The 19,752-nt window shown below is 39.2% G+C and overlaps 3 protein-coding genes across 3 annotated transcripts; 1 reads left to right on the forward strand and 2 right to left on the reverse strand.

The window, feature by feature from the left end:
- Positions 1–1,109: 1,109 nt before the first annotated feature.
- Positions 1,110–4,177, reverse strand: LOC103950018. The gene is made up of 6 exons (XM_048587510.1): positions 3,935–4,177; positions 3,005–3,050; positions 2,739–2,865; positions 2,416–2,486; positions 1,570–1,676; positions 1,110–1,368 (listed from the first exon to the last, which is right to left on the reverse strand). Exons 1-6 carry the CDS (start codon positions 4,055–4,057, stop codon positions 1,330–1,332), a joined length of 513 nt encoding a protein of 170 aa, XP_048443467.1. The 5' UTR covers positions 4,058–4,177; the 3' UTR covers positions 1,110–1,329.
- A 2,311-nt stretch (positions 4,178–6,488) lies between these two features.
- On the forward strand, positions 6,489–9,066 carry LOC103950016 (SNF1-related protein kinase regulatory subunit gamma-1). Its single transcript, XM_009361163.2, has 6 exons — positions 6,489–6,690; positions 7,141–7,313; positions 7,612–7,794; positions 7,875–8,150; positions 8,262–8,425; positions 8,513–9,066. Exons 1-6 carry the CDS (start codon positions 6,504–6,506, stop codon positions 8,808–8,810), a joined length of 1,281 nt encoding a protein of 426 aa, XP_009359438.2. The 5' UTR covers positions 6,489–6,503; the 3' UTR covers positions 8,811–9,066.
- Positions 9,067–10,208: 1,142 nt separating this feature from the next.
- On the reverse strand, positions 10,209–12,758 carry LOC103950015 (exocyst complex component EXO70B1). Its single transcript, XM_009361162.3, has one exon. It carries the CDS (start codon positions 12,528–12,530, stop codon positions 10,581–10,583), a length of 1,950 nt encoding a protein of 649 aa, XP_009359437.2. The 5' UTR covers positions 12,531–12,758; the 3' UTR covers positions 10,209–10,580.
- Between the last annotated feature and the right edge of the window lie 6,994 nt (positions 12,759–19,752).

Here is a 19,752-nt window from a genome sequence, read left to right on the forward strand (position 1 = left end):
TGGCTAATATTCTGCTAAAAAGTGACAACACAACTCATCTTTCCATTGTGGGAGGGTCCAACGACTCCATTGTTGCTTGCTTTCAAGCATGTAGAAAGGCCAAGGGGTTTCCAAAAACAATGCACAGCTATCATGAGCCCCTATCCTTTTAAAATTATGTAAGCAACAAAGCTTTGACATCAAGAAACCTTGAAAGAACAGACCCACGCACCCATTCCTATGGCGGAAAGAGAGAATATTTGCATCAGCACCCTATGCAAAACCCTAAGTTTGGCCAATCAGCACTTTACTTGTGGCCCGTGCCAGTCCATCAGAACCAAATGTTCTTCCCTTCTAATCATTTCCTCCTAATCTCATAATCTGGATGTTCACATCCAACCCAATAGTGGACATAATTTGTAGTTGATAGAATGTTTTCCAAGAGTTCTTCACATGTCGCAATGTTCATTCCGGAAAAGTAGTGCTAGCGGACCGGCACAAGTACAATGTGAGCATAAGACGAGCTGTAAACTTAGGTATACTAAATTCCGTCCACCATCACATTTGTGAAACATATGTAGTTTGTTGTGATTGGACGTATTCGAAATCCAGAGTCTAAAACGTGGAAAAGAAAATGGCACAAGCACATAACATAGTTGATTCTAATATAGTATTTGTGTTGTGTCACTAGATTGCACAACACAAAGCCGCGCATGAGCGCCTCATCCAGAATTTGAGCAACATCCATTTAAACGCCTCTTGTTTGTTTGCGCGGCGCATGTACAAATTTGGTTGCTAAAAAAAACTTAAATAGCTAGGTTAATATAGCCTAGACCCTTGAATAAACAACATTTTAATTGATCATGGGATTCGTAATGTTTGCATTGCTTGTACTGCAGGATTTGGATTAATTGATCATGGGAAACGAGATGGGTAACAACGACACATCAGGTTTGAGACGTATGCATGTATCTTGAGATTTGCAATTGCATTCTCCAGCAGATGAAGAGAACACAACAGTTGGTGAAGTTGCCGATAAACCAAGTTCCTCATTTGCAGTAGCTTGAGCATTATAGCCAGATTTGTCGGTATAAACTCCATTAAAGCTAGAAAATACTATAAGAGCGGAATAGAAAAATGCAATGCTAAAAGAGCGAAATAGAATTTATCAAACAAGACGATACAAAATGCGGTTCAGAGTCTGTAGAACTTGTCGTCGTCATTCAAAATATCGATAATTCCATCTCACATCATTCCTAACTTACATCAAAATGGATGAAACTACTCTCCTTCCCCTAGAAGAGTACACATACAGATAACAGAGGAGCTGCCCCGCAGTCTGACCTGTGCTTAACCACTTGAACTTCTCAGCCGTGCAATCAATTCATCCTGCACGCATTATTTCATGGATGAATAAAAGCAGATGAAGGTTTTATCTCCGCCAAAATAACAACAAAAACGATAATGACGCCTTATCGGATCTCAGGTGCCAACAGTCCACAACACAATAAACCCCCCATTCCGGTAAATATGTAAATAGGTCCTCTAAACAAATACTTAGATTTGAGATTAAATTGTCTTCATACTTACCTTTTTCCCCTTTGTATAAAGACCTTTAGCCTTCAGAAGGGCACGGAGCCTCTCTACAGTTAACCCTTGGAAGTCCCTACTAGATGATGCTTGACTGCTTGATCCCTCTGCACGTTAAAGCAATTGCAAGCTATAACTATAAGGGTACAATTGATTCATGGGAAATTCAGAAAAATAGGACTCGTTCAATGTATTACTTAAAAGCTGCTCTAATTTAAGAAGCATTGGGTCTTCTAGTGAAGATTAAATGGGTCCACCCACTATGCATGGAAGTTACAAAGATAAATACATCTCTAGAATGCGATATTATAATCAGAGATGTCAGCAAAAACAAGAGAAATTGGATTAATATATGATTTCAAATTGTACACAGAAGTAATAAGATGGCAGAACCTTCGGAGTCAAACCTGCACATCATGAAATTCATTGCACCATGCAATCATTGTTGGTTGGTAACCAATTCAAACCACAATGAGACCGTAAAATTATGCAATTGACCACCAATTTCACATATGAGAGAAAACTTGTACCCTTTGACAAGTAATAAAGGTGATACAATTCAAGGATGGGACTTTACAGCATCACAAAATTATGAATTTGAAAAATTAAAGTTAAACGTAAAAGATAGATATCAAGGAACCACCACACTAAACCCCTTATAAACGATAATGAAAAAAAAAAAAAAACATTCTACTAAACCCCTTATAAACGATAATGAAAAAAAACATTCTAGTCATTGAAAACTGAGAACCCAATTCATCCAACACAATTCTTTTAGTCAAAAGACTTCATGATGACTTATGTCTAACTGATAGCTAATGCATTATAAAAGCCAAAGAACCTTACCTTGTCGAGAACTAGTTTGACTAGTGGCTTTCTTAGCTGAAGCCTTGCTATCCAAAACTCTTTCAGCAGGCCTAAATGATAAACGAAAACAGGTAAACGAGACTGCACACAATCTTTTTCCATGGTCAAATTGAGACTGAATACAATGATAAATATAGAAATGAGCACCCAAAAACGCTACACCAAGGGATGCCCATATGAAGATAATGAATGGTAAAAGGCAGTTATTTAATACAAAAAACCATAAGTTAAACCCTCAAAGTAATTAGTTCATTCAAACATAAACAAACAGGTGGATCTTATCAATAAAATCCATGTCGTACCTCTTTTTAGAACTTTCAGCTGCACCGGCGCTTTTTGCATCCTTTGAACTGGAATCTCCCTTCTGTTTTTTAAGTGTAAGTGATCTAATCAATATGTTCTGTTGGTTTGTCTGTATCAGTTGACCATCTGGATAAACAAGATCAAGCAGTAAAGTCAGAAGTGGAATAAACTGAATATGATAAACAAAAATAACAAATTTTGCAAAATAATGCATTAGCATAGAGCTAAATAAATGAATTTTAGAAACTTAAAAGCACATGTAAACCTGGGGGTGAGGTGTCATGGGTACATACATAAACTCGCACTCCGCCCTGAAAAAGTTCTGCAACATGTAAGCAAAACTAGGAGAGGAGTAGGTGGTGGAAGAACCAGATAGGAAGCAGACAATATAATTGGTCCAAATGAGTGAAACACGCCAAGAAATGCATCAGAGAAAATTGATTTCGTAAAACACAAACTTGATCTAACTGGCTTCTCATATTAGAAAACAAACCTAGATACAAAACTATGCTAACCTCCTGCAACTTTCAAATTTTTAGACTTTATACTCTTTCCAGCACTTGATCAATAAATTATTGATTCAAATAACTTGGTACATTGTTGTTATCCGATGAAGCATTCTAGGCCGTAACCTAACACACCTACGACGCTCTCCATTGTATGCAGAAAGCAACACATTTTAATGCAATTGGGAAAAAATTAGCATTCACATGTACACTTGGCAATAGATAACGATTTGAAATTCAGTAATTGCCGAGTGCTTACAAGTTATATAACATGCAAAACCGAACATCTGTGAAAAAACATGGAAAATCCTCCACATATAAAATCAACATGGCGTATTCAAATCTACTTTCCCACATAAAATTGAAAACCCAATAGTCATAAACTCAATCAAAACGAAACCCAATACTTTTTACTTCTTAAGATACAGAATTACACCAAGATTATTCACAATCGACTACATACAAATGCAAATTATACAATTCAGTCTGAACCCAACAGACAAATAAATAAAAAGTCGAAGTCTTTACTCTCAATTTACTTCTTAGCTGTAAAATCCTAAGACCCAAATGCTTGTTTTAGTCACAGATTAATTGGAACCATGTGAAACGAAAAAACTGATGAATCCAATAATACATCGGCAACCCAAAAGGAAAATACAAATAAAAAGGAAAGAAGAGGAATTTATCACCGGATTGGAGGAGAGAACGGTGGAGGAGAAGAGGCCGCGGGAGGGGAGGTTCTGGAGGAGCTTGGAAGGGCTGGAGGCCGTTGGATTCGTATCGGACGGCGGCTGAGAAGACGAGGCCTCCATGGAGGCGCGTGAAGAACACCTTGGGTAAAAAGTATTCACACAGGGGTAAAAAGAGAGACACGGAGGGAGTCAAATCAAATGGGGTTCGGTGAGTGTGGGAGTCTAGTTTGATGACCAGTACTATTTCATTTCGCTATATATACGGGGAGTGGGACCCCCTAGGGCCGCACGTGTGTAATGATTTGGCGGTATTTCTTGGTTTTTTAGAAAGATTTTTCTATGTTCGAACCACCACATGTTATTATATTATTGAAGGAAAGTTTTTCTTTTCAAATGTCTTTCTAATTATTTAATGACATATGATGTTCAATTCGTGTATTGGGGAAAGTGCACAATCACTCCTTGCTTTGGAGTAAATTTTTTTTTTTTTGGAAGGGGGAGGAAGGGGGGTTTGGGGAATTTAAGTTTCCAACTCAAAAAATAGAAATTAATAACAAAAATGATTTACAGAGAACCATTTTCCTTTTGTGCACTTTATATATGCTTTTAATTTTCTTTTAATTTCATCCAAATAGTTTTGGGAAGAAGGGGTAATCGACATCTTTGCGATAGGTGAATGTTTTTAGCACTCGAAAGTGTCACATGCTTCTCACATGACATCACCGAACGAAAATTTGGAGAAATTTGATAGCCTTGTACAAGTTAAGAGGGGTAATCAGCAAAATAAATTATTCAGGAAGGTAATCAGCAACCTTGTGATAATTCCGAGGTATTTGGCAATTTACCCTTCTTGGAGTTTTTTTTTCTTTAAAAAGGGGAATAATTGGTTGCAAGCCACGATTATTCACCCCTTCGAACCTAGAGAAGTTATGGGGAAATTCGCCTGTGACCACAGTCAAGCAGATTCACTAGCTCAGAGCACGAACTCAGGACCTCCCACATTTTTCTGTTTACTAGAGAGCTGTAGTCTACATCATTGACGTAAATATTATGACCATTCTTTAGGTTTGATCCTTCAATTAGATCTTAGATTTTAGGTATATTAAAGTAAAGTTAAATTTAAAGTATGGAGAATTTTGTTTAAAAATAAATAAAATTGTCGATACTAGGGATAAAACGTACTGGCATGTTATCGATATTCTTTTAAAGATAATGTTAGGGAAACCAAATTCGCAAACCAAATGATGTGTCACCAACAGAAAATAAACACGTTAATCAACACTTAAGTAATAATCCAATCATCAATGACCATTCATTCAATTTACAAAATTTGGGTTAAAAATTTCTAACATTATCCATAGAGTAAATTGTAGTAAGGGTTCCTCAACTTTAATCAAATTGGAGCAATAGTCCTTCAACTAAAAATTCATCACCATTGGTCCCTTAACTCATCAAAATGAGTAGCTATGGTCATTTTTGTCAACTTTGTTAGAATTTTGTCAAAATAAGTTATGTTGGAAAGACTATTGATACAATTGGGGTCCCTCAACTCATCAAAACGTGTAACTATGGTCCTTTTCATCAACTACGTTAGAATTTTGTGAAAATGAGTTATGTTGGAAGGACTATTGCTACAATTGAGTTAAAGTTGAGGTACCATTTCTCTAGTTGAATTAAAGTTGAGGGACCAATGACAATGTGTTTTTAGTTGAGGGACCATAGCTGTACATTTTGATGAGTTGAGAGACTAATAGTAATGAATTTTTAGTTGATATATCATTGCTCAAATTGAATTTAAAGTTAAAAGATCATTGCTACAATTTATTCTTATTCATAATCCAATTATCAACATCCACATTGTTCAAATTAAAAAAAAAAGGAGACTATATAGAATGGGTTGGATTCAACTCTTATCTTTAGAGGCCCACCATAGTACAGGTCAGCATTGGGCCTGGTATAATGTAACCGGACCCGGACCAAACAAATTGCCCGCCCGCGGTTTCTCTTCCACTTTTGGAAACCCCGCCCGCCCACTGATTCACCAGTAACCGTCGACGACCGAACCGCAGGTAACATTGAGCAAAGCTACAAGCCTACAATCCAGTAAACAGAAACCACGTGTCGGTCACACTTCCACGTCAGCCGTTCATCCTCGAACACAGGGTGCGCAAAGCCCGGCCCGGCGCACGATAGCGTCGCCCACCAGTGTGGTCGGCATTGAAAACCGGATAAGAACTTTTCCTTAAAGTAATCAGAGGAATCGGATATACATTGCCAAATAACAACTCTTAATAATTGAACCGCAGGCCCGTCACGATCAATGTATCGTCGTCATCACAATGGTACACGTGGCCGAACGAGTAACTTTCAGTAGGAGTATGAAAAACCAACGGCCTGGATTGCTCATGCACGACAAGAACACTGACGTGTGTTAGTGTTTACTTTATGATTTTTGTCGTTAAATATTGGCAGGGTGATCCAATCTTTGTCTGATTCTGAGTAACAGAGTTTCCAGAGAGAGAGAGAGATTTTAGAGAGAGTTGGGAATTTGGGTGTTGAGAGGAAAATGGGTGTGCCGGCGGTGACGACGACGGGGGAGGGAGGGAGTCCGAGGAGTCCAGAGGCGAAGCTGGGGATGCAGGTAGAGGATTTGTGGGACGTTCAGGAGCCACAGCTGAGTCCAACTGAGAAGCTGAATGCTTGTTTTGAGAGCGTCCCTGTTTCTGCTTTCCCTCCTGCTCCTGAGAATCAAGGTACCCCATTTACATCCATCCATACACATATATTTATATATATGCATATATACAGATGGAATAACATGCGATCATGTTAGAATTGTAGCATACGTATCTGCTGTGATGATCAAATGATTTGTTGATTAGAAAGGAAAATAATTGGGTCGTAACATGTTGTTTCTTATTGCATACAAATCACCAAAATCGCCGTTTGACGTGTGTTGGAGAAACTTTCTTATGAGATTTCAATGACATGTTTTTGTATACGTATCAGACTGTGATTTGTAGGTAAGGAAGAGTGGAGCTAACCAGTGATCCATACGAATTTGATGGTGAATGTTATTAGAAGAATTAAACAAAAATCAAAAGATAACTAGGAGGGATCGGTTTTGTTGGAATCTGATCAATTTTGCTTCTAATGTTGTTGTTTGTTGGATTAATATTTTTGGGAAACTTGTTGTATTTCAGTGATTGAGATAAGGTCAGACACCAGTTTAGCTGAAGCTGTTAAAATCCTGGCCCAACACAAAATTCTTGGTGCACCGGTGGTGGATGTCGATGCGCCTGAGGACGCTAGCTGGATCGACAGATACATTGGCATTGTTGAGTTTGCCGGAATTGTCGTGTGGATTCTGCATCAGGTTAGCAAGTTAACAACCCTTATGCATTGAAAACGTCAACTATGTTGTTTATAAATGCATTGTCTTAGCGTTCCTCCTGATCTGCAAATCACATCATGAATCATGATACATAAGAAACATAACTACTCCTGAAAACCATAAAAAGAAAAGTCATGCGCACATGTCAAACTGTGATTTGTTTGGAAGGAGAGCCGAAGTGTTTTCCTTTTTAGTTTTTAGACTCAGGAGCTACGTTTGTTTGCTATAAATTATCAATGTGGAGGAATATAAAACATGATAATTATGCTAATCTTGACAGTCAGAACCAACGTCCCCGAGGACCCCAACTAGTCCATCTAGTGCAACTGCTATGGCAGCAGCAGCTAATGGACTGAAAGGTCTTGATCTTGCAGGACTCGATTTCGTCTCTGATTTTGCCGCAGCAACTTCTGGAAGTTTTTTCGAGGCTTTGACTTCTTCCGAGTTTTACAAGAACACACAGGTCATACAATATTATTAACATCTTCAATAAAATAAGATCATTCATTCCCATCATATGTATATTAACATTTGAGGATACAGGTTCGAGATATCTCGGGGTCATTTCGCTGGGCTCCGTTTCTTGCTTTGCAGAGCTCAAACTCGTTTTTGACCATGCTCTTGCTGCTTTCAAAGTACAAAATGAAGAGTGTTCCTGTAGTTGATTTGGGTGATGGAAAGATTGATAATATCATCACACAATCTGCTGTGATTCACATGTTAGCGGAATGCGCTGGACTTCAGTGGTTCGAGAGCTGGGGAAAGAAGAAACTATCCGAGCTTGGTCTTCCCATGATGACTGCTAATTGCATTGTCAAGGTGAAATCTCTTCTCAGTTCCCATCTGAAACTATCTTTCAATGAACTTGGGGATTTCTCTTAAGCATAGTTACCGTAACGCTTAACTTGAATGCATAATATTCTGTTGCAGGTGTACGAGGATGAACCGGTGCTGCAAGCGTTTAAGCTGATGAGGAAAAAGAGGGTTGGAGGGGTCCCCGTGATTGAAAATGGCGGTAGCAAGGCAGTAGGTAATATAAGCCTAAGAGATGTTCAGTTCTTGCTTACTGCACCAGAAATATACCATGATTACAGGTTTGTAGAGAAAAAGTGTTCAAATTTATTCATAAGAATTTCAGTTGCAGTGTAAATATGGATCACTCATTTGACATGTCTTGACAGGTCCATCACAGCGAAGAACTTCCTGACAGCGGTTGAAAGCTATCTAGAGAAGCATCAGGGAGTCTACCCGACGTTGAGTACCATGGTTACGTGCAAAAGGGATGACACAATTAAGGACTTAATCCTGATGCTGGACTCCAAGAAGATCCACAGAGTATATGTTGTGGACGATGATGGGAATCTGGAAGGAGTCATTACGCTTAGGGACATTATTTCAAGGCTAGTTCACGAGCCCCGTGGCTACTTTGGTGATTTTTTTGACGGTGTTCTACCGCTGCCTCAGAATAGCAGGGTTTAAGAGAGGTATCGAGAACAATGTTCCGATCATTTCCCCAACCGAAATGAGCAATCCTTTTTCGTTTTCTTTTCCCCTTGTATGTAATGATCTCTGTTCTAGTCCTATGGTGGTTTTGTTGGATGTGTTTTCGTCGTAGGCAAGTCCTCTGTAATTAGTGGTGTTCAGTTTGACACCGTTTTGACTCTGTAAATTTGTTGTATCCATAAGCTCCATGGGAGCTTTTTCGCAGTAATAATAATAAAACTTTCTCTTTTCATCTTCTTTTCTGCTCTTTGATACAAGCGGCGTTAGGGGATAGGGAAATCGAACTTAAGGTCTCGGGGGTAAATCTCTGGAATTGGAAAATCAAACTTAAGATCTCGAGTGCAAGGGGTAAATCTCTTGACGACTTGAGGTACAAGCACTTTTTGGAGACTAGTAAAGTTCTAGCCTTTATTGGGAATGGAAATATCTTCATTGGGATGTTGGGAAGGTTTGTTTAGAAGGTCTTGGGGATTGTGTCTTTGGCATCCACAACAACTCTCTTCCCAAGCAAGAAGCTTACTTGTCTTGTATTTACCTAGATTAAGCTTTTTACCATGTAACTAGGGTATATCACCATCCTTCTATCTTTATGCTAGATTCAGTTACCCACGCGTTCACAAACTGTTCCTAATTGTTCTTGTCCGAAGACCAAGTTGGACGTTTTCTTCATCTACTGCTGAAAAATGCTAAAAACAATCGAGCACGAGTAAACTAATCCAAACCTGTCTTATTTGTATTCGACTGATCTTAGCACTCCTCGTTATTGAAGGCAACAAGTGGCTAATTATAAAACCAAGGCTTTTAAGTGATGATATATACATATAAAGGCTATATATACACACACAAGGTTTCCAACTTGGGGAACTTCACGCTAAATGAAAAACACATCTACTAAATCAATCCGATTCGAGAGCGACCGTGTTTCGAATCAGTTTGCGGCGGAACTCGTCTTTGAGCAGAGTCATCACAATTCCGACCCCGTCTACAAGTTCATCATCTGAACAACCTTCAACTTTACTATCTGGAAACCTAAACCACTTACGTTGCTCACAATTGATTTCATCCCTGAAGTATATCAGATGTTATAAATAGGTCCTTCATTCTAGTCAGACAACTTCATGAACTTCCCTATTTATAGCCGAAGGTTCAAAATCGGAGATGAACGAACGAATCAAGAGATTACTACTGATTCATAACACCGCCTTTACAAAATTCCGAAAACTCACTAAAAGAAGAGAAGAGTTGTAGTAACCAGCTTGATATTCATGCAACATCTGATAGACATTAAATTTACATCTCCGTTCTTCAAATTAATAGCTCAAGTTGCACTCATTTTCAGAGGAAAAAATAAAACCAAAACGTAAATGGGTATAAGTTTCTGAATCGTTGTGTATATCGAATTCAATATTTTACACCAATGGTTCTAGTTCTTCTTCCGCACACAGATAACGTACAAGACTCACTGGCGGTTCATGGAAATCAAACACATGAACCACGAAAAAAAAAATCGACAGCGTACAAAAAGCTAAAGTCTACAGAACCTGTACAAAAGTTATTACAGTAGATGATAGATGGGTTGGAAAATAGCTTTCACAAAAACCTGTGTTTATAACATTAACACCAGCAAAATATTTAAATAGGTATCATCATCATCATCAAGCTACAATTTTTTTTTTTTCGTTTTCGACATTAGAACTTCAATTCCAACTTCCAACTAGTTTTGAATAAAAGCAAAGAGCTTACCTCCTATGTACTTTTTCTTCTCAGATGGTTCAGAACACACGGTGTCCCTTCAAACAAGTCCAACACGTAGGTCTCCAAATCATCCGGTGTGTACTTTATATACTTCCCGGCATGCCTTCCACTCTCCAGCTGACTCCCAAATCTCCCCATAAATGATCTGTAAGCTGGAATCACCTTCTCCGATATAGATATCCGAAGCTCCTCCCGAAGTTGAGCATCTGGGACCTTCCAAGCTGTTTGGGTCCGATAGATTTCTTCAAAGTTTGCATTGAAGTTCTTAAACCTCTCCTTCAAAGCCATCTTTGAAGCATTACTTGTGCTCCCCCCAATCCCTTCGTCTTTCAAACACGACAGGACCTTGCTCCAAGCAGCTCTTAGATACCCAGTAGCATACTGGCGTACCTGGCCACGGCGCTTGCGAACCCATTGGTCTCCCAAGAGTTTTCTAATCTCCGAATCCTTCACTTTCTGCACTATGTACTGAATATTATTCATCAAAAACACACATTGCATTGCTCCATCATCATAAACCCTAGACTTCTCATCGAGATTGGACTCCAAATTCGAGATCAACAACAACAACCTATGGCCTATCGGAGACATGCTGCCTATACCCAAATCATCATTTGGCGATCCTTGCAACCTTTCCAACTCTTCCTCACCGGTATCCAAAAGCGAATTGAGAGTAACACTATAATCAACCAACAATTTGACATAGTTCATGACATACCGAGTGAGCGGGTGAATCTCGCCGCTCAGCATTGGTTTCTTACTGGCCTCGCTCTGAACAGCATTCTCAAACTCAGCAAATGTCCCTCTCGCCGCATCACCGAGCATATCCAACACTCCCCTGGCCTCACCAACCACATACTCATCAGACATCATTTGCTGCAAGTCCGGCAACACATCAGCCATGGCATCATACATGTCAAGTATCCGAAACAGCTTCTCGGGCGACCTTCGACCAATGGCAACTGCCTCTCCAAAATTCAACAGCTGCATAACACACCCTTTGGCAGTGTCATTGAAGCAACACTCCCTAGTCTCATCAATCCCTTCAAATATCTGATCACAAAGCCTCCTTTCGCCATTGATCAAAACCCTAACGCCAATTTTCACAGCTTGTATCCACTTCTTCATCTTCTCATCCAAACTCTTCCACTCAATCTTCTGCACCTCCTCAATGCTCAGCTTTTCGACACCCAGAATCACCAAACACTCGTCCAAAGCGTCGCGCCTGACGCTGTTATACACCTGCACACACTCCTTTTCATAGCCGGACCGAATCATACGCTCCGCAATCTCCTTCAGTTCCACGACGGCGTCAGGATGTATCAAATCGACGTCTGTGTCGCCGAGGCTGCCGCCGCGCTCGTGGAACCGGCCGGCGTCGCGGTCCTCCTCGCCGAAACTCCCAAATTCATCGTCGATTTCGCCGTCGTTTGACACGAACGACAGCGACACTCTCCGGATCGAGCCGTAGAGTCGATCCGAGTCGAAAGGCACCGTGTTTCTGATCAGAATGTGGCGGAACTCGTCCTCCAGCCGAGTCATCGCGATTTGGAGTGCGTTCTCGGCCCGGTCAACCAATTCGTTATCGGACCGAACCGAAAGCCCCTCCATGAGGGTGAGGATCTCATCGACGGCCGCCAAATACTCACCGGCCTCGACCGGCGACTCCTCCCACGGGACCGAGTTTCTGTGAGCTTCGGATTTGGACTCCCACCGGAAAATCACCTTCTCGGCTTCCCCGAACCGGTCCTCGTCGGCCTTGGAATCCTCGCCGTTGATCAAATCGGTGATGTTAGACAATCTATTGTCGAAGCTCGAGAAGATCAGGAGCATGTCCTCGCGGACCTCCTTGGGGGTGTTGAGGCTCTTGACGATCTGCTGAGCCGTGGCGAGGACCCGGTCCTCTCCGCCACCTCCTATGCTGGTGGTTGTGGTGGTCATTTGGGAGATGTTTGGCTGCTAGGGTTAGAGATGGTAACAGGTGTTTGGGTATGAGGGAGTTAGGATTTGGATTTGGGGAAAGTGGGATTAGGGGCGGAGGTGACCATTCGGGGGACGGCGGAGTTGGGGACTTCGGGCGGTGTTTGGTTGCGGGGTTATCCGAGACTGCGACTGAAATGACGAAACTGTCCGTCTGGCTTTTGGCCGGCTGCTTTTGGGTGTGCTGGTTTTCGACAAGACAGAGAGAGAATTTTGGACAGAGAGAGAGAGGAGTGAGTTTACGGAAACTACTTATCGTGCTTTGAACTCTGCGTTTGGGGAGTGCTGGGGTGGGGAGTTCGGGTGCGGTGCTGGTGCGCGAGTGTTAACCTGGGGGTTAGCTTCCAATTCCACCGCCGTTTGATTGGTCAAAATTAGGCGGGACCCACTGTCCGACCTTATACTCTCTCTTTACACGAGAATAGGATTATTTAAATAACGCGACATGAAAATATTTGTTCAACAAATAATAACGCATTCACACCCAAATATGGTAACAATAGAAACCTGTTCACACACACACACATATACAAGGAGTTTGATCTAGATGAGTCCCTACTTATATTGTTGATCTAAACAATTTGGACGTATCTGTCGGTGTAAATTACTTGGATGGAAAGTAGTACTGATTTATCCGATGTCTAAAATATTGGTATCGATGTAATATTAAATACAAATTGTATAAATATTAATGGATATATTGAATATCGATATTGGTTACTTTTTATGAAAATGATGGAACCTTAAAAAAAAAATTTAGGGAGACTAAAATTTCAAACTAAATTTGTAAACGAAATAACGTGTCACCAATAGAAAACAAACATTTTAATCGACACTTAAGTAATAATTCAATCATCAACAACCACATCATTCAGTTTACAAATTTGGTTTAGAAAAATACAGTTCCCTAGTATTACTCAAACTTAAGAGTTTCTCCAATATGAGGTGAAGTTTAGACTCCACCCCATTTTCATATCTTTTCATGAAAATATCGTCCATATCAAAGAAATTTTAAATATTGAATTTACCAGGGTGAGTTTTAGTGAGGCTACCCACATGAAAAATATGAAGGGAATAATGAGTGAGGAAAATGACCTGTATGGCAAGAGTTCGTTTAAATAATACAAGGACATGTTCTAGATTTATCAACATGTCTTTGTAACATTGACACAAAACATCACCGTGATGGCGTAACTGTACTATAAAAGCTGCTCTTGCCAATGAGAGAATTAGCTATTTATGAAATCTCATTAAGGTGATTAATAATGACTTACAAGTAGGACTGGGCAAACAAGCCTTGGGCCAGCGGGTATGGACGGTACTAGCGGTTGGGGTGGGGTGGATCTAATTTTTTGAAGACACGGGCCTTTAGCTCGAACTGTATATGTGCCGTCTCACATACAGATACTCAAATCACACACACACACACACACACACACACATATCACTTTCTCGATGACTCTCCCAGACTCGAACTGATACTCTTCTCATCAGTATTCCCTCTTGATCTTTCTTTCCCAAAGTCCTTTCTCTCGATCTTTCTAGAGTCTAGATTGACTCTTATCCCTCTCAATTCTCAGTTTTTCTCTGTCGAACTCGAAGGGACAGACACTAAAGTCAGTCTTTCTTTGTCGAACTTGAGGGGACGAACAACTCAAAACGACGAATCAGTCATCTCCTATGTCTGACTTAGATTTGCATGAAAGCCAAGCTCTGCTAATGATCTTTTTCAGTTTCAAGGTATTATGTTTTAGAGATTTAGGATTGAAAACTAAATTATGGTGTAACAACCCGTCTCGATTATTTTTAAGGATTTTGGAACGAAGGGGTATTTTTGGTAATTTCAGTGGGTTTGAAAGATATTTTGAATGGGGATTGTTTTTGGGCCTTAAATGGTGAGCAGGGTGGGGCCTTTTTTTTATTTTTGGTCCCCCAGCCTCTTCCCTCCGTTTGCCACGGGACACTGGGGTCACCTTCTCTCACTTTTTTCTTCCCTCTCCCATAACACTATCTCTCACCACATTCTCGTCTCTCTTCCTTTCTACATTCTTGGACCTCTCTCTCGACACCTACCCTTACTCTCCAGCTCCTTGAGGACCATCACACGCACCAACCCTCTCACTCAAACCTCCCCGTGTGCTCCACGAAACCTGGAGGAAAGTTGGAACACACTTAAAATCTCCCTGTGTCTCATGGTGCCATGGCATTGCCATTGTGCACCTCCTCTTTCGAAAAACCCTCAACGTAGGTAAGCCCTAAATCTCTTGGTTAATGTTTACATGTGAGTTAGGACGATTTTGAGATGTTTTGGTTGTCGTTTGATGCATAAACCAACTTGGGCGTAATGCTCGACGGTTTCCAGCGAGGAAATTGAGATTTGCAGGGTTTCTCCGGCCAACTCTGGCCACGTTTGGGCCTAGAATGGGTACTTCGAATCCTTGTCTCCCTAGCTTCATTTTGGTATATTGCATGCTAAGGATAGTTGTGAAATAGAGCTCGATCGGAGCTCGACAATTCCCCACCGATTTCAGGCCTTTCTCTTTTTTGGGTCCAGTAACCCACGACCCTATCCGGGTCGACCGACCCGTGAACTAAAAACCTGACCCTTGTAGTCAGCCCAAAACAGTGCACGCCTAATTAAGTAACCCCGCCTAAACTTTGGGCTATGTAAACTTGGCCCAAACCTAAAGCCCAATCCATTAACCTACTAACCCAAACCTCATTTCTTTAAACCCAAACGTAGGCCTAGCCCCGATTACTTAACCCAGCCCAAAACCCTTATGACCCAAACCCAGGCTTTTGGGCCAAGGAACCCGGCCCAGATTCTCTATCCACCTTGCGACCCAACCCGGCTGAACCGACCTAAACTAGTTTGGATCCAATGGAATATTCCATTATGGAATATTCTCGCATTGACTTTTTGTTGATTTTGTAGGGTAATTCAACGTCCTGAATCCGTTTCCGACGTCCGTTTTCCCAAATTCAATCGTTTGAGTGTAGTTTTATTAATTGGACCCTTTATGTGCTTAGGTGCAATTATTATGGCGTTTCCACCTTCGCTAGCTTGCGTGGCTTTTCGATAGTGAAGTATCTGTGAGTGGACCCCTTCTAAAATGCATATTTTACTATTAGAAGTGCATACATGAAAAGAATGATTTAATGGTTACATTTTATGAGTAAATTAGACTTTACTTTTTATGAGATATCATGCTTTACTGAGAATATTTTGGAATACCACACTTTATTGATTTTACGCTTTTCGTAGTATATATGATTGATGACTATATACTACGAATAGGTATTTACGATATGATGTTTTAGCTACTGAACTCCGATTAAGATAGATATATAATTATGTGCTTACTTAATGGTTATTCGAACGGTCCTGCCTACGGGCGTATGTTCTACCTACGGGCGAGTGATACTTATATGCCTTCAGGTGGGTGTTGTAGGAGCCTACGAATGATTGATACTTATATGCCTTCGGGTGGGTGCTGTAGAAGCCTACGGGCGAATGAAGGCCTACGGGTGGAAGATATTTATATTGGTGTCAGCGGGGCATTTGTAGATGGCTTTGGCCGGAAGATACTTATATTGGCTTCGGTTGGGTGATGTAGGGGCCTATTGGTCGAATGATATCTATATATTCTCTTCGGTCGAGTGATGTAGGGGCCTACGAAAGACAATTATATTGGCTTCGGCTGGGAGGTGCAATGCCTACGGGCGAATGATACTGCATATGGGCGCGTGATGTAGAACCTTCGGATGAATGAAGAAGTGTTCTATATGCCTTTGGGCGAATGAATATTATATATATGTATATGCCTTATAAATATATATTTATATAATATATATATACACACACACCACTACTAAACACATTATATATAAAATATATGTTTTATGAAAGGTTTTATGGCATACTAGGGTTTTCGGAAAACCTATTACTTATTATGCAATATGAGTTTTTCATAAATTTGGGGCTTAGTACATTAAAGATTAACTATTTTATTACTACTTATATATCAACTTGGTTCACTCATGTTTTGTTTTGCGCCCCCTCAAGACTTGGAATCGAGGCATACAATCCCGGCATCAAGGCACTCCCGCATCTACATCTTCGAGTCTTCTAAGTGTAGGACCCATCTCTTTGCTCATTCAATTTTATATTATTCCTTTTTAGTGTCTAGCATTAGTTGTATGCTCTGAACACGTTCCTCAATTGCATAAACATTGTATTTAAATTTATAAGTCTTATTTATATTTATTATTTCTCATGCATCCTAATATGGCTTCGTCACCTTCGGGTATCGGTTAACACGTGCCTACCCTGGTGTTTGGAGAATATTAGGGTCATGCATGTCATATGGTTTCCTAGGGATTTTGTTGGGTTCTTGAATCTTGACTTTTATTATGTTCCAATTTCAAATCTTTTTTTCAGTTGAATTTGAATCGATTGAATTTGAATATTCTGTTGGGTATTTTTAATTAGATTATGTAAACTGGATTTGAATGTAAATTGGATTTGAATGTTTCATGCAAATTAGATCGGTGGAGCGTTTCATGCAAATTGGTAGGGTTTGAAACATGTATTCACCTCAAAGAGAATTGGAAGAAGGTTGTGATTCCTGCGAACACCTGTGCAGCTGTGCGGCTGTAAAAATTTAGTTTTTTTTCCCCAAAAAAAAAAAGAAAAAAAAGAGGACCCTTAGACCCGGCACGAATCGACTCATTTCAAACAGGCCGAGTTAGGTCCTATTCCTGTATTAAAATTTGTTGTACCTATCCCGACCCGATCCCTTCAAAATTGGGCCCAGCTTGGCCCGTGCCCAGCCCTACTTACAAGTTCAGGGAATAAATCATCCCAAATCTCTAAACACAAAGTTTACGATTTGTGTAACATATGTATTTTACAGCGGCTAAACCAATCTTATGATCACATTATTATTTTAAATATTCTTATACAAACCATACTAGAAAAGGAGATTTTTTTTTTTTTTTTGAATAAGCGATATTATCTACTAAGGGGAGAGGGTAGGTTGAGCCTCATAATGTACTAGCAATAAGGTGGTTCAAACTCGCATTTGACGAGAATCGAATATAAGGCATCTCACTTACAAGTATAAAGGAATATCATTAGAGTGTAATACTAAGTGACAAAAAAAAAAAAAAAAAAAAATTAAACACGGAACTCCAGATATACAGTTATCGACAATAGAAGCTAATGAGTCCAGATAAATTAAAATAGATAATTAAGGGAATCTTAATTGGTACCATCAAACTTAAAAATTGAACCATCGCATCTCATAAAGTTTAATCATCCTATCTAATCCAGATTAGTTTGGATAAGATTACAAAAGCACGAGATGCGACAGGGTAGCATTTTCGTAAATTCGTTATTTTTGTGAAAAAAATATTATATTAAATTATAAGTTGATGAATATAAAAATGAGAAAAAAACACTCGTTTTTCTATTTTTCTTGCTCCTGAATGACGCAAACATTTGAACATCGGTGATCTGTACTTTTGCAATATGTCACGAACGTGAGTTTTTCGTGATTGTCAACTGCTACTCCCATTAGTTGACCAATGAACAACCCCTAAGTATCCTTTTATTTTATTTATTTTTTAATTAAAAAAATAATAATATCCACACACCTATTTTTATTTGTCACACGTTTGTTTCAATTTTCAATTGTCGAATCGAATAAATTGAGAAGATAAATTTAAAAAAATTAACAGTGCGTGAGAGATAAAAATCAATATGAGTAACAATATCAAAGCAAATTACAAGAAAAAGTCCTGGCAACAGCCCGTGGTAAAAGAGTCAAACTACCAAGTATACGAAGCTTCCATAACCAAACTTGTAAATAATTCATGGCATGACCTCTAGCTGCAATTGCGTCGGTCTTTTGTTTCATTTTTTTTTCGATAAAAAAGAAAATTGCAAAGAAAAGCTTCGATAGTAACTCTCACTAAAAGAATCAAATTGTCAGGCATACAAAGCTTCGTGAGACAAAACATTAAACCAAACTTGAAAATCATTCACGACATGACTTCTATCTGCAATTGCATCTATCACAAAATTTGCTTCACAGAAAATATGCTTAAAACAGAATTTCTTCGAGGAAGCTAGTGAGATAACACGTACTATGTAAGATAATTTCTTTTGTGGATTATAAAAAGAGGAAACACATAAATAAAAAACTAAACCAACTCACCTAACACGTTAGATTTCTAATTTCGCAAATCTTAAATCCAAATCCATGCTTTGTTTGCAAATGATTCAGTTTCCATCAACAGTTGTTAGAGAATTAACATCCTTAGGGTGCACCTCTTTCTTTACTCGTCAGGATTGGCGAATTTAATCATAATATGTTATAATCGAAATCATTCATTTTCTTAATCAAATTTCTGAATTGATCTAAACTGCAAGGATGAGAAATTCAGACTGGAGTACATAAAAGAGAGTACATTCATTTTAATCAATGTAACTACGCACAGTCGTACACATCTGTCAAATTACGTTTACACACTCACAACGTAAAATCAAAGAAAACAAGAGACCAATGGACTGTCCCAAAAATCTGAACCTAAAATTCTTGGCCTCAAGTATGGACAATGTGGCTTAATTGTCCTAATCTATCTATCAATCGTTTTAATTAAAAATTATTTTACAAAATGTGGTTAGGTTGTCTCTCTCACCAATTTTCTAATTTTGGGACTGCGATTTTGATTGGTGCAGCCATGATTCCAGTTTCACACGGAGCATTGCCAAGCTTAGAAAATAGAAGCACTTGGACCATGACTCGTGACTAAAATTTCTACAAACATTAACCTCTAATTTTAGACCTGACAAATTAGAGGCTATTTTGGGATTAATTTCACCAATAAAAATAATGATGAGTTATGATAGGTTCATGTTCGATTTCTTTCTTTGTAACAAAATAAAAACTACAATTTTTTTTCTTTTGTTTATTGTCATTCTAAAAGAGGAAAAAAACACAAATGATGTATCCGCTCCATTTCACGACTAAAAATTTGTACAAATATAAGACTCGATGTTTACATGATGAACATTGTTTCAACTATTTATCATCTTAATAATAAAATGATAACTTTTTCTCAATTTTCTGATGGTATGTATGTATTACTGTATTATTAAATTATTATTTATTACCAT

This window comes from the organism of the source record quoted next, unplaced genomic scaffold (genome assembly GCF_019419815.1).
Source record: "Pyrus x bretschneideri cultivar Hongxiangsu unplaced genomic scaffold, Pyrus_bretschneideri_v1 Contig27, whole genome shotgun sequence".
Taxonomy (NCBI): Eukaryota; Viridiplantae; Streptophyta; class Magnoliopsida; order Rosales; family Rosaceae; genus Pyrus; species Pyrus x bretschneideri.

Excerpts from the sequence above, each read along its gene's own strand:
- LOC103950018 (XM_048587510.1), bottom strand. The coding sequence starts at position 4,057 with ATGGAGGCCTCGTCTTCTCAGCCGCCGTCCGATACGAATCCAACGGCC. Across the intron at positions 2,487-2,738 it reads GCTGAAAGTTCTAAAAAGAG|GCCTGCTGAAAGAGTTTTGG; the intron begins GTACGACATGGA and ends TTTATCATTTAG. Across the intron at positions 1,369-1,569 it reads TTTATACAAAGGGGAAAAAG|GATGAATTGATTGCACGGCT; the intron begins GTAAGTATGAAG and ends TAATGCGTGCAG.
- LOC103950016 (XM_009361163.2), top strand. The coding sequence starts at position 6,504 with ATGGGTGTGCCGGCGGTGACGACGACGGGGGAGGGAGGGAGTCCGAGG. Across the intron at positions 6,691-7,140 it reads TCCTGCTCCTGAGAATCAAG|TGATTGAGATAAGGTCAGAC; the intron begins GTACCCCATTTA and ends GTTGTATTTCAG. Across the intron at positions 7,314-7,611 it reads TCGTGTGGATTCTGCATCAG|TCAGAACCAACGTCCCCGAG; the intron begins GTTAGCAAGTTA and ends TAATCTTGACAG.
- LOC103950015 (XM_009361162.3), bottom strand. The coding sequence starts at position 12,530 with ATGACCACCACAACCACCAGCATAGGAGGTGGCGGAGAGGACCGGGTC.